This window comes from Coniophora puteana (assembly GCF_000271625.1).
Source record: "Coniophora puteana RWD-64-598 SS2 unplaced genomic scaffold CONPUscaffold_16, whole genome shotgun sequence".
Classification (NCBI taxonomy): domain Eukaryota; kingdom Fungi; phylum Basidiomycota; class Agaricomycetes; order Boletales; family Coniophoraceae; genus Coniophora; species Coniophora puteana.
The window spans coordinates 221,868-236,052 of record NW_006913068.1 but is presented as its reverse complement, the minus strand read 5'-3'; the positions used below and the strand labels follow the sequence as shown (position 1 = coordinate 236,052).

The following is a 14,185-nucleotide window of genomic DNA, read 5'->3' as shown; positions in this document are numbered from 1 at the left end:
CATGCAAATGACAAGGACTATAAGGCGTTTACCCACACCATACAGCTCCCGTTTTATAGTCCTTGTCATTTGCATGTTGCTCATTATTTTCCCTCTTCTTTTTCAGCGCTTTTTCTCAGCCCTTTCCCGACCTGGTTGGTACGCCTTCATTGTCTATAGCTGCCAAGCTCGAGCATTCAGCCCTGTCCGTTTCTAAGGGTGGATTGAGTGATTTCTCGGTGAGAACCTGCCCGACAAAACACGACTTGCAATTTGGCATAAGTCTCTGGCGATGTCCGTATATCAGAACTCGTATCAAGCGTCGTATACTGGCCCTTAATATTGTCGACCAGGCACATTGCACCGCCAATATCAGCAACATCCTCCCCCGCATCTGCCTTACTATCATGTTGACTCCCATTCATTCTGGCGTGAATTCAGCGCTCGCCTAGCGGAACTGACCATTAATTCTAGGCCCTTGATACGGAACCTTTCTCCACTCCCTTCTTTTCCATCGCTTTTTCGCATCCTTTTCGTCCAACTTTCCTCGTCCCGTTTCCCTCATCCTCTGGTATCATCATGGCTCTGCAGAACGGTCATCATCTTCAGGGGGAGTGTCCGGGACTCCAGGTGGCTTCAGGTGCAGCCTCTTGGCGGCGTCTTTGATCACGCCGCCAGAATCATTATTTACTCATTTGCATCCTTTTTGTCCAACTTTCCTCGTCCCGTCTCCTTCATCCTCTGGATTCATCATGGCTGCTGTAATGGGTCCCTCGATTGCACAGCACCCCTCCCCCTTCCGCGCCGCGCACAACGTCTCGGTCTCCCAGTCGAGTCAAGGGTTCCATACGCCCCCATCGGTACGTTCATGCCTAATTCCTTGGTTCCCAGAATTTCCCTACAACTCCGTTCTAGGCCCTGACGGGGTTTTTCTGATGTGCGTTGATCTGAGGACGCCGCATGCGGTCGGATATAATCGACGGCGTGTCGTCCATCCCTCTTCTCCCGTCTCATGGTCCTTTCTGTTTTCAGACTTTCCTTCTTTGCCCACACCACCGCTCCCGTTTTATAGACTTTGTCATTTGCACGTCGCTCACTATTTTCCCGCTTCTTTTCCAGCGCTTTTTCACATCCTTTTCGTCCAACTTTCCTCATCCGCTGGCATCCCCTTGTTGACGCCCACACCTGGGCCCACATTGCCAAGCTCATTGACACTATCTCCCTCCCCTTATGCCCCTCAGTGCTATCCCTCGCCTCCAAAGCTGGTCCGCACATTACCAACGCTGCCAGCCCCTCTTGCACACCTGCCTGCTCCCTCGTATTTGCCTCCAGACACCCCGGAGACGCCCTCCCCTTTGTACTTGACATCATCGTCCCCCACTTTGACAATATCTCCAAACATGCCACACGGTGTTGAGGACCACACGGCGCAGATTGTATCGGCGGAGTCATTGACCGCGTCAAAGCACGATGGAACGCCGGTCCGGGACCGGCAGCATCAGGTGTTGATCGACAAGTCAAAAATGTTCGCGTTTGCCGTACCGCCCGCATGATAAATTACTTGTTTCTTTCCTCTCCTCTCCTCCATTTCACATCCATCCTCTCCCTCATTGTTAATATGGACTGGATATTGAAGGCGATGCTGTAAACACCGCACATTTGTATCTATCGGACAACTCGACGTTATACCCCGTTGTTTCATACCTCAGAGTGTTGATGGTGTGCATTTGCTTTCTGTTCTTCTTCTCTACCATAGTATAACTAAACAAGCAAGTGTCATATTAGCATTAGGTCCTTTGTGTCAGTAGTATCTCATTGTAATTGAACTGATAGAAGGTATTCCCAGCCTTCATGATCGCTTCAAGGTGATTTGCAATGACATGTACTCCAGCAAGAGGTGAAGTATTGTCGCTCAGAGTATGTTCCAGCTGCATGAGCTTCACAAGATGGTGCGCGAGATGTGTCAATACCTTGGGCGTCCATAGCACAAATAAGACTGAGGAAAACAGTGCAGTTAGCGGATACAGTTACAAAGTAGTTAGGTACATACATGGGACAATCAATAGTGGCAAGTGGTAATCTTTGTTGTAAAGTCATCGGGTAGTTTGACCGGAGTAGCCGTGATGAAGTAGCCGATGCGGCATCTATATACGGCGCCATCGCTCTCGGATGCAAAGTTGGGCGCCTTTCACTAGGCGGCGTTTTGGTAAGCGGCTGTGCCGACATCCGACTCGGTCACTTTTGCCCGGGTGGCAGCTTTGGTTACAACATCCGGGTCCGTCAACCCTGCCCGAACGACACATTTGCAGGGCACGCGTCTTGTCATGAACCGCAGAAACAGTCCGCAGTCTCAGGGACATGCAGGCGAGACCGTGGGAATGTGCGGCATCCGTTCCGCCATTGCATGTCAATTTGTCAACTCGTCCCCGCCGTCAATGCCGACACAGGGATGGTTGAACAAGTTTTTGGGGCGCCATTCCCTGAGTGGAATGCGGATCGGGCTATTTTCTGGGAGCAATATTCCACCAGCGGCTCCATTCGGCGACTACCTGCTTCTACAGACCCTGACACGGTACCCGCTCATTCTAGTCATTGCGCTGTGATAACCCCAGATCTTAATCGGAGCAGCAAATTTGAATACAACTTGTCAGCCATTGCATCGGTCGTCTCCGCGGGTGGATGGATCACTTGTTTAGTCAATTCTTTCAAATCATGCAGATTCACCTTGTTAGCTATGACACTGGTGAGATACACCGCATAGAAAACCGTCAGGGAAAGAATTGGCTACATGAAAACGAAGTGAGTGAATTACTGAGATGAGTAATTCATCCGAGCGACGGCACCGTCAATGCAAACGCGCCCGACTTAACGAGCGTGATAGCAAAGGCATGGCGGCATGTCCAGACCGAGGTGAAGACTCCATGAAATCAAGGGCTGATCAACCCTTCCCCGTCACAGGTCTCGGTAATAACTGACCAGAATTCCTGGAGGATCACCAGGTCTACATTGAGCTCGCAGTATGTTCGAATAAACGCTAGTAATCATTTTGTAAACAAGGGGACACCTACTTATAGCTGCTGGCTCAAGCTTGCATCAGCGTGTGTCATCTTGATCAGTAGGTGTTAAAATGTCCGATGGGTAGGGTCTGGACTCCCTGTGGCAACAGAACCAATTGCGTGGGCGTTTGCGATAAGATCGTGATAAAGAACGAGGGCCAAATATCCTTTTACTATCATTGGACAACCTAGGTTCAACTTCACCCGATAACATCTCCTGCTGCCTTTGCTTTGCTGCCAACATGGCGCGCATCAAAGCTGGTCATGTCCCTAATCCAAAATCTCTCCTCATGCACCAGACGGAAACGAGTCAACGGGGGGGCAAGCGGATTGAGAAATCTAGAAAACGCCAGGTTGATATGAGCAGGCCACCGAACAGTCCTCGGAAAGCCAAGAAACCACGCACAAAGTCTCCACCAAGACTGCCCAAGTTCCTCTCTCCTGAGCCAGCTCCCTCGGGACGCCGCAGAACAAAACGTTGGGTATGTTCGTTTTGGAGCAAACCCACGCATTGATCTGAATTGACTACTCTATAGCTGCAAATTGATTACTTGAGGATATGGCGGCAATACGAGGAAGGACAGCTTCATGCCTTGCTTGAGATGGAGCGCCGCCGTAATGAAACTTGCCCACATTGCCACGCCTCTCCTGCGGGATGGCGATGTCTTTCGTGTTTCGGGACTCCGGAAGGTTGCACTGACTGCATGCGCAACACTCACAAGCAGCTTCCGTTTCACAATGTGGAGAGCTGGGAGGGGAGTCATTGGCGCCGAGTCACTACGGATAGCCTTGGGGTTCATCTTCACATGGGCCATGACGGCGCGATGTGCCAGAGCCTGGCGACATCCGCAGATGATGAGAGTTGGGTAGAACAAGACCTCGGCGACATCTCCGACGCAGATAGAGTTGCTCTCGAATGCGGTCTGGGGCAATCATTCAGTCATCTTCCCCCACCTGATTCTGACACTGACGAAGGAAAGCAGAAAGCGCCAAAGGAGTCAAGAATCACGGTGGTGGATGTAACATCGATCTACGAATTCACAGTGGTATGGTGCGAATGCCAGCCCGACTATCCTTTCCATCGACAACTGCTCGACATGCGTTTATACCCTGCGTCTTACAATGTCCCTCAGACAGTTTTCACCTTTGATGTTCTCGAGGATTTTACCCTTAGCAACCTGGAGAACAAAGTACCAGCGAATGCGTACTTTTCTCGCCTCGTTCATGCGACCAATTCAGCATTTCCCGCTTTGGTCCCCGTGCGGAGTCTTTTTTTGATTTCCCGTGTTAGTTAAACTTAATTATGCTGCAGGATTGATATCGCGAGTTCCAACGTTGTGCACGTCAGTGGATGCATTTGATGTCCCGGAAGTCACATGGGCACGGATATGGCCAGCCCGACCAGGAGAATGCTGCAGGGTCAATGGCGGAATTTTGTGCGGCATGCCCTCAGCCAGGGGTAAACCTAGCTGAAAATTGGGAAACAATGAATGCGTGAGTGATGACAACGATAGATTTCAGCTACACATAGTTGACGTTAACACGATAGTCCAGAATGGTTACACGCTCGCCAGCTCATGGTCGATGGCAACTTCAAGCAACAAAATTACCGCATGCGACGTCCTGAAAATGACATTTGCTTGGGAGATGGTCTTGCCTACACTGTCAACGAGGACGATTACCAGAAGTATCTGTCAGTCTCAAAGGAAAAAAAACAGGTACGCAGATATGTATAGAATGTAATGTGAGCTCATTAAAGGACAGAGATCAACATGTAATGACCACCGCGCGGTACTTCTCACCAACAAGCGGCGTAGCCATGTCCAGGTCACTGGTATTGCGGCTGTTGCATGTGCGCGGCATGCATGCTTCGTACCGAATGCAACCGCTGATCTACAATTTGGAGAAAGGTTAGTCCGACTTCAGTCCGCAGTAAATCCGTTAGGCGCCGTCTGACATTGATTTATGAAGGCAAATTAATATTGACTACGTCATCGTAAACGCAATCTGGATGATGCTAGTGCTTCGGCTTGTCCTCTTCTACGATATTGCGTGTCAGTACATGGTCAATTTCTTGACGCGTGTCCGTGACCACCCTCTTCTCTCGTTACCTGCGGGTCTGAAGATCATTCCATCCATTGGGCTATTTCATGTGCATGGACACCGGGAAAGTTGCGTCGCACGATATTCCCCAACTTTCATCAAAGGACTAGGTTGGGTCTCCGGAGAGGGGATTGAAACGGTGTGGCCCGGGCTCAATGACCTTGCGCACAGCACCAGGTACATGGCTCCGGGCGGTCGCAGGCAATTTCTAAATTTGCACATGGGCTGGCATAACGACAAAAAGAAGCACGGGATTGGTACGTGATGGGAACCCTTCAGCATATTTGACTTACGCCGCTTCTAGTGAAATACATTTCTCAGCAATGGGGCAAGGCCATAGCGCGGTATCACAAAGCCCAAGAAGACCTCAGGAAGCTTGAAAATGTCTGTGAAGATGCTCTTATTGCAGGGTGGCAACAGCTACTCAACAAGGCTTACGCCGCCCCTGGCAATGCCAAAGTGAAGGATGAGGTTTTCAATGTCAAAGTGGGGAAACTCCCCTCCCGCGCTGAGAAAGGTCATGAGATCACCCAGAAGCATGGAGCAAAGCGCGAGGACCGCGACATGGTGCGGTGGGCGAACTTGGGGATGGACATAGAGGAAGCACAGTAAGAGCCAAAAATACTCCTGCGTGGGATGGTTCTGACTCGTTCTAGAATTCGGGTCCAGATGCTCGTTAGACGATATCAGCAACACCGCCGACGTGCAGACTTGTTGACTATCCAAAAGGAGCAGAGAAAGCTTAGTCTGAAAATCCAGGAGTTTGAAGACGACGCCATCAAGTACATGGGAGGTTTGGTTCTCAGCCAAGGCGCCGTTATCCGAGAGGACCAAGACATCGTGCTTGCAGCCGAGATTGACCCCAATGAAAACGTCGAGGTCCTTGAGGAGGATGTTGACGACCCGCATAGCGCAAAAGATGCCCACCCAACTCCTTTGGGCGATGTTCAAGCTGACGATGATGACGTCATGCATGCCGACCTCGATGATACCGCTGAACCGGAGAACGTCACCATAGGCTTGCCGTCAGCATTCGGTTATAAGCGCTGTATGGCCTTGGGGCTGTCACGTGTTGTCGACGTCGAGATGCAGCTGCGTAAAGGCCAGGCCCATGACGCCCTTCAACACATTCGGGACCATATCGGAAAAAAATCGGTCCTTGCACGTAAAGCGCTCCGAGAAGTACGCGGCAGCCAACGCCAAGAGGGTGCAGTCTGGGACAGGTTCCATGTCCTCAGCACAAAGATCAACCTTCAACGTCTCTACTATAATCGAGCTCGCGCCGCTATGTATTCTTTGGCAAAGGATCCTGCAGAGATCAGCCAGTATCAGAAGATGACGCGAGTAGATCTACAAGCCCAGACTGAACAACTGATTCCAGATGCTCGAGGAATGCGACACAGGTCTCTGTCATGGATATGGACCATTGATATAGACGAGGCCCTAGCGGGGAAGGACCGGAGTCAACTCATTAATGCGAGTGAGTGAATAAATGGTCATTTCAATTACACCATTGAATTATTTGCAGTAGCGCAATCGCAGTGGTTGATGGCAAAATGCATCGTCGACAGGGCGCAGGAGGAGATTATTCTGTTGCGTCATGAGATGGAATGGGTCCCTGCTTCCTTCAAACACGCCGCCGCCAAGTGGGAGCTGTTAGCAGAGACGCCGCACGGGAAGCAGGTCGGTCATCGCTCTTACGCCATGAAACAGCGGGCAGCAAACAGTCGGCTCCATGTTATGGCAGTTGCGGCGTTCAAGGCCCTGCTAAATAAGCGCCCTCCCCCCGATGGTTTTAACGTAGGAGTGAGTGAGACAGGTGACGTCACGTGGTGATATGTACGGCAAGACATGCCATCGTGCGGGGCGCTCCGGCACTTCGACGGCGAAATTGGGTTGCTGCAGATACAATGCCTTAGATAAATTGGAGCGCGGTAGATTGAACACGCATGATACCATTTTAGTGCACAACAGAGGACAACGAACACACACCAGTACATATAAAAACAGAAATAGACGGTGACATAGGCAGAGAAGTACAACGCTAGAAATACGCCATATCACATTTCCTGGGCCTACAATGGATCAGAACAGATGAAAGGACAGACGGTGCGAGATACTTACCAGGCCGCGTCAAGGGTGGCTCATACAGCTGAGGTGCTTACAGGTGGAACACTTCCGGGGGCAGCACTGATTCGTTTGAAAGAGCGACTGTCAGAGCTGGCAATAGAAATAAAGCAGCGGATGTAGCGCCCAACTTTTGTCTGGATGCGAACGCAATAATTTAGCGTTAGAACTTAGAAACCCAGGCCCCAGTGCAGGTTCAGTGCACCACCATGTACAGCGTGGTAGTGTGCACCAGCACACTCACTGCCTGCAAAGCACTGAGAAATAGGTGCACCGGAGATCAGCAATGCCCTGAATAGTTAAGGGGACCATTTGGTGCACCAAGCCGCTGTGTGATGTAAAGGAGTAGTGCGCAGGCATGAATTCGCACTGGTGCACCAAAATAAGTGGTGCACCCCACTAGTTTGAGAAGCCGGTGCACCCGTCCAGTGGCGCAACCTACTGGTCCACTGGTGCGCCCACACGGTTGTGCATAATCTTGATGCACCAGTACTGAATACGGAATACTGTGGTGCACCCGTCCGGCGGCATAATTTTGGTGCACCGGTGGATGCTTCGGCTGGCGCCTATCTGGTAGCCCATAATTCTGGCGCGCCGTTGAAAGTATTGACTGGTACGCCTAATGCTCCTGTCTGACCCGTCCATCTATTTCGACGCGCTAGTTCTCACGTTGGTGTTGCACACTTCATAAATCTGATGCACCAAATGGAAGGTTCTAGATACACGGGGCTTGCCGGTATGTATTTGGTTCTTTTGGTTTATATTAATAGATAGCGCTTGGTACTTACACCTCGCTCGCATTTCCTCCGCCCTCCTCCTTTTCCCCTCCCACCGTTTACCCCGCCGCTCCCAGGTCCAGGACAAAGAATTAGCAGTGAGATATGTGCGGTATGTTTACGTTGGGCTCCAAATTGACTATAGGTTACTTATTATGAGTTATAGAACCGCGTATCACCTTAGACAAGATAGCAGGACAAGCACTGCCGCTTGAAGACCAATGTGCGCAGTTCTGTAGAGGTGAAGCCCATAGCGTGAGTGACACTCCTTTTGAACCATTTGTATATGAATTTGACGCGAAGACATAGCAACTTGACAAAGAGTAAGGACATACTTGGCACCTGGTGATACTCGAATGAACACCCAATCACTCTATGGTGTTTCTTACAGGTTTGAAACAGCTATTGCATCGGCTCTAAACCCTTGTGAGTCTGCGAAGCCTGTTGTCCTTGTTCATCCCTTGCTCAGCACTGGTGTAGCACTTTTCTCCATGGTGGACAATTCCTTCATCTGTTCTGCGGTGCAAATGGGGGCGGTGTATCCTAAGTCTTCAGCAAAGTAGTGTTTTTATGATAAGTCTTCGTCTTATAAACCTTCGCAACATCTGTAGCACATACTTAGTGAAGATTTTTGCGATGAAAATGTGTGTGATAACAGCTTGTCTTGAACACAATACTGTGCCAATGCAAGAGCCCATTTTTGTTTCGTCAGAAAGGTGACACTGTTCATTATGATCTGCCAATACCAAAATACTAGACCTGAGCCGTATCTATTGTACCAGTAAATCACGTAGATAGTTCCAGTCAACTACAAGATAGTGAATTGCGTGTAATATCAGATTGAGAGAGAGTGATTCCGACAAGAGGTTATGCCGCCCAGCAAGACAGCGGCATCTTTTTGGCAAGGGCACCTGCGGAGGTGCCTGCACCTCACCATGCGGTGTTCAGGGGAAAGCACCCTCAATGGCCATGTTGGGCGCATTACGCCGCTTCTGGCCATACGCGGCCGTTCCCACGGTTAGGCCGCTGTCAGGTTGCATGCCTTGAGCGCCCTCAACGCCGTTTTGGGCGCCCTCAACGCGTTGGGCGCCTGGAGCGCCTTCCCACCGCTTCACTCACAACAGAGTGGTCAGCGAGATGCTGCATCTCCGTAACCATTTGCTGCGGTACGGGAAGCTTGGTTGCGGCAGAGTGGGGAAGAAGCCGGCTGCTGTGTAGGAGTATTGGCTGAAAGTATGTCACAAAGTTGATTCCTAGTTTGCAATGATGTAGACTTGTAGGTATCTTCCAATTTAATTGCGGCGTGATTGCCCCGGTCCAGCGAGACTTGCAATCAATTACAATGGGGTCGGGGATTGGAAGCGATTGCGAATATAGTCGTGTGAATGTACTCGATTGCAGTGGTGCCTAGCCCATTGCGGGTAGTTGTAGTTGGCTTGCATTGCCGCTGGTTCTACCCAAAGGCGTGTATCAATTGTTTTGTGTGTCCTAACTGTCCCTCAAACCCCGTACCCATCCTGAACCTCTCTCTCTCTCTCTCACACATTCCCTCTCCACCACTATACCCATATCCACCATGTCGCTCTTTGAACAAAGCCTGGAGGATGGTAAACACAAGAAGATGCACTTCTGTCAGGATTTCAGATTGTACATCTGGTCCAATGGGTGGAACAAGCATGTTGAAGCTTGCAAGCGGTGCAAGGTGAGGGAGCAAGAGGACCACGCTTGGCAGCAGGAGATGGAGAGCGACAAGTGTCAGTCAAAGAGGCAACAGGAGGAAGGTGAGTCATACCTGGACTCTGCTACTATTCCTTGACAGTGCTCACGCACTCACATATCATGTCACCAAACAGAGGTCATGGCGTCTCTTGCGGGGTCATCTAAGCTCCCAAGGTTGTCTGACTTTCCTCATTGTAAGTTGGACAGCATACTTGTTTATTGCTACGCTAAGATAACAATCCTATAGCAAGACATCTGACTCCCCAGCTGCCGGATGACTTTGCATATCAATCTAATGATGAAGGTAAGCTTATTCTCTATTGTGTATTGCCTTGCATACTCAAGATGTTAATGCAGCTGCTTACTACAGACAGCTACGTTTCTACATGCAACCAGCCCGCCCGAGATCCTGAAGCTCCCATTCCAGCCCACCCTCCATTGTCTTCCTTTGCCCTCGTTGTTGACCCAACTCCCACACCCTCTTCCTCTATCCCTGCTGTTGAGCTGCCCCCCATACCCTCTTCCTATCATTCTGCTGCTGAGCCGCCCCATACACCTTCTCTCTTCACACCTGCTGTTGAGTTGCCTCCCGCACCCAACTGCTTTGCATCTGCTGTCAAGCCGCCCTACGCACCCACTTTATTCACACCTACTCTCGAGTTGTCCCCCACGCCTTCTCCCTTTGCATCCATTGTCAAGCCGCTGCTGCTGCCGCCTCCTGCCCTTGCGGATGAACAACCCCCTGCCCCACTGGCTAGCACCTCTATGGGTGAGCAGCTTCCTTCTCTGGGTGGGATCCAAGCCAAATATCACCCATACAGTGAACACACCCCAGAAATCTTCCCACCACATGCCTTCCAGCGCTATCCAGCCCCTGACCCCAACCACGCTCCCAAGAAGCGGCCCTGGCGTCCGTTCTTTGAGCCTAGACTCAAGTTCAAGATCGCCGAGCTCGCTTTTGAGGCAGGTATGACTGCCAACCAGACAAACCGGTTCTTGAACCTTATCCATTGTGCTCATCACCATTCCTGCCTCTCGGTGGGCTTCCACTTCTGCGTGCATCAAACATGCCTAACAACATGCAGGCAGAGGCTATACTAAAAGCCAAGGGGCAGCAAAATGTTGAGGTCAGTTACTCATTTTGTCTTCTATTCTGAAGCAAATAGCTTAGCTTTATTAAAGAGTTGTTCCAGGGACATTCAAACCAATGTCCACTGCGCACTACACAGCCGTTTGTCATGGGATGTGGGATTGACCCCAAGCCAATTTTGCCATGTGGGGTTGGTTTCTAGGGCAAATCAAGGTTATGTCTACGAGGTTGATCAGAGGTCGGACAGCTCCAACCTTGCTCCAACCTCGAATCACTGATGTGAAATATACATGGAGCCACTTATGTCGTTACGGGATAATGCCTCCCAGGCTGTTCCGACCCTCGCGCCCAGGTCGGAGCAGCCTCTGGGCAAGGGTGGACACAACACCGGGCTCAGTCCCAACATGGCATAGGGACCAAGGTCTGGGCGGGAGATGAAGGGGAGCTGCCATGAGCTGGGTTTCACCCTTGGATCCTCGTTGCTGAGGATGTCGACACGGACAGGGAAGAAGGCTCATAACGACATAAATAGTTCTATAGCTATTTGACAAAGGTCTATGTATAATACAAAAATATCATGCAGGTATAATGGCGAGAATAGAGAAAACGAGACAACATGAACTGCAAAAACCCGAACACCTCAAGTACCAGCGGCCGCACCCTCAGCCTGGTCCTCGGCCTTGTCTTCAGCCTGGTCACGACGTGCAGCGCGCTTGGTGCGCTCGACACACTCAGCCTCGATGTCTGCATCGATCTCTTCGAGAGAACAAGCATCGACAGTGGTGCCTTGCATGAGCATGGCCATCTCCTCGACATCATACCCGTTCATCTCCTCGATGGCAGCCTGAAGCTGCCGCTGCCACGAGGAGATGGGGAAGGTGTCCGGGACCAGCTTTGCATTCTTCTTAGGCTTCTTCTCAGCCTTGTGCTTCTCAAGACAGAGGGTAAAGATACTATGTAGTGAAAGTCAGTACGAGGAGTGAATAACAAGAATCATGATGAGGACTTACACACTGATTTTTTGTGACCTTACTGGCTCCTCGTACATGGAGTACTGGAACCGGATGTCACGAAGCTCGGCGTCAGTATCATCCCAGAAATCCCTGTCTTTCTTCTGCCCTTTCTTGACAAACTTCTCATGTTCTTTGAGTGTGTAATACTAGTGAGAATTAGCAACACAAAGACAAGATCATAGATATGAAACCTTACAAGCCATGCCACATGACCCCACATCTGCAGGGTGATTGTGATTTTGGAGTGCGTGCGAGTGTTGTTGCCGCCGATGAGGGATTGAATGACAGTGTAGAGGTCACTCTTCCAGTTCTCCTTGCTGCCAAGCTTGGTCTTGATATCGGACCTCAGGCCAGAGAGGATGTTGCTGATGTGGGAGCGAAACTTCTGGTTGGCTAGAAAGCCCCAGATATGCCTGGGGATGCAGTAACTTGCAGGCTTGGTGCGGATATGACGCTTTGTACGTGTCAGAGGGTGATGCTGAGGAGATAAGTATAACATACCACAATCCGGTCTGTCAGACCATCTTTGTATGCGGAGATGTCGCCGTCGAGAAGATACCCATTGAGCGCATCCTGGATATGACTCTGAGATGTTACATGAGCTGATGTATCAATTGGACGTGATGCGAAAACTCACCTTGAAGTCATCCAACTGGAGCCACATCTCCCCCATCCAGACAGTACAATCAATCTCCTGCCGTTTTGTCTGCACCGCAAAGATGATGAAGCCATTGTAAAAGGACGGAGCCTGGTGAAATGGTTAGGTAATATATTTGCGGAAAAAACAACAAAGGAAACATACCTCGGTGACCTGGACGAGTTCCACAGTCTGGTCGCTGTCGAGGCTGTATTCTGCCGCCATCTGTTCAGCATAACTGATGTGGACTTGCTTTTTGCATGGCATCCACAGGTCTGCCTCACTTTGGCAACAACGTTTGAGTGGTCATCCTCCTGTGAACAAAGCCAAAAAAAATTAGCGTGAGCCTGTCAAAGTGAATGTTTCTGACTTACCGGGGGTGACAGCTACTGCGGCAGCTGCCACACTGAACAGCGACCCAGGAGTGCGCCGAGGACTTGAAGGTCTAGGGGTATTATGGAGGTTCTAGTTGATGCCAATGCCTGCATTGGCACGAGTGGGAGTGCCTCTACCGGGAGGCGGCCTCGCTGGCGTTTTATTTATGTTGGCCGCCTGTGACCTGATACCGTCCAGAAGGCCCATGACTGGAGGAAGAGATGGAGAATGAGGACAAGAAGGAACAGCAAGCAAGGGAGGCTCGCTGAGACATGATGACGTGGTGGAAGACAACAGAGTGCAGGAAGAAAAACTCACCAAGTTCAACATCAGATGTGCTCCACACCACGTGAACAAGTGTGGAGCAAGCAAAGGGGCTGAGCACTGGTTTTTGTTGCAAAGTCCAAATCGTGTCCGCATATTGTCTGCACAAGAGTCTGCACGCAACACCATGGGGGATGAGGACAACACTTCATGCAGCGCGACTGCATGCCGCCACGGCTCGTCCCCGTGCAGCTTGAGGCCCTGCAAGAGCAGGAACTCGTAGAACATGAGGCGCACACTTCCCACACTTGTGACGTGTGCAATTTTGCTGGCACAAATTCGTGCTGGGCGCAGGTGCGCTCTGAGGAGGTGAGGTTGGTGTGGCCAGCAGTCCAGAATGAAGCCGAAGCCTTCTTGTACATCTGCCAGATCTACACTGCCAATCAGGGCTCGCAATAACAATCAGTATATGACACAAAGCAAACCTCGTGGTATTGAATAAGGAACAGAATGAAACGACACTTTGAATCCTTGAGGAGTGACTCGGGGGGACTTTGGGAGCTGTACATGCAAGAATTCTGATCAGCGGCTGATTTGTCACATGTTGCAGGGGATGCCGATGGAGATGCTTGGTAGCACAGATGGCCAATTGCGCCGACATGCTCAGTCCAGCGGACATCCGCGGACAGCTGGAGTGGTCGCGTCCATGGATGCTACATGATAAGTACAATTTACTACAATAATAGTAATGAAGTAATGTTAAGGCTCTGAGCAGTGGGCTATGCTGTCGGTGTCGGTGGTCACTATGGCATTCACAAGTACACTACAAATATAATAGCCAATCACGATAATGTGTTAGTAGCATGTTGGGGATTCTAATATGGTCTCAGCGTCTGCAGAATGTCGGCGTCAATGTCATGTCAGCATCAATACCATATCGGTGTCTGTGACAGGTTTGGGTCCGCGGATGCATTTGCATTAGTAAACGGGGCTACAAATGTGATATGAGTCGGTATTGGATATGCTATCGGCATCCATTCACATAG

At 50.5% G+C, this 14,185-nt stretch overlaps 4 protein-coding genes across 4 annotated transcripts; 3 read left to right on the top strand and 1 right to left on the bottom strand.

Moving 5' to 3' along the window:
• Window positions 1-731: 731 nt before the first annotated feature.
• Window positions 732-1,532, top strand: CONPUDRAFT_158928 (uncharacterized protein; the record flags this gene model as incomplete). The annotated part of the gene is made up of 2 exons (XM_007775999.1): window positions 732-839; window positions 1,221-1,532. The coding sequence occupies 2 exons, from the start codon at window positions 732-734 to the stop codon at window positions 1,530-1,532; spliced, it is 420 nt and encodes a 139-aa protein (XP_007774189.1).
• A 2,042-nt stretch (window positions 1,533-3,574) lies between these two features.
• On the top strand, window positions 3,575-6,974 carry CONPUDRAFT_65969 (uncharacterized protein; the record flags this gene model as incomplete). Its single annotated transcript, XM_007775932.1, has 9 exons — window positions 3,575-4,321; window positions 4,363-4,529; window positions 4,585-4,753; window positions 4,800-4,945; window positions 5,007-5,395; window positions 5,503-5,746; window positions 5,795-5,936; window positions 6,030-6,618; window positions 6,667-6,974. Coding segments are annotated over 9 exons (2,901 nt in total), but the record flags the coding sequence as incomplete, so codon positions are not given.
• A 2,643-nt stretch (window positions 6,975-9,617) lies between these two features.
• Window positions 9,618-10,931, top strand: CONPUDRAFT_77153 (uncharacterized protein; the record flags this gene model as incomplete). The annotated part of the gene is made up of 6 exons (XM_007775998.1): window positions 9,618-9,822; window positions 9,895-9,954; window positions 10,008-10,064; window positions 10,131-10,798; window positions 10,846-10,887; window positions 10,920-10,931. 6 exons carry the CDS (start codon window positions 9,618-9,620, stop codon window positions 10,929-10,931), a joined length of 1,044 nt encoding a protein of 347 aa, XP_007774188.1.
• Window positions 10,932-11,490: 559 nt separating this feature from the next.
• Window positions 11,491-13,149, bottom strand: CONPUDRAFT_77152 (uncharacterized protein; the record flags this gene model as incomplete). Its single annotated transcript, XM_007775997.1, has 8 exons — window positions 11,491-11,803; window positions 11,861-12,009; window positions 12,060-12,341; window positions 12,365-12,436; window positions 12,501-12,611; window positions 12,666-12,715; window positions 12,875-12,945; window positions 13,067-13,149. 8 exons carry the CDS (start codon window positions 13,147-13,149, stop codon window positions 11,491-11,493), a joined length of 1,131 nt encoding a protein of 376 aa, XP_007774187.1.
• Window positions 13,150-14,185: the final 1,036 nt, after the last annotated feature.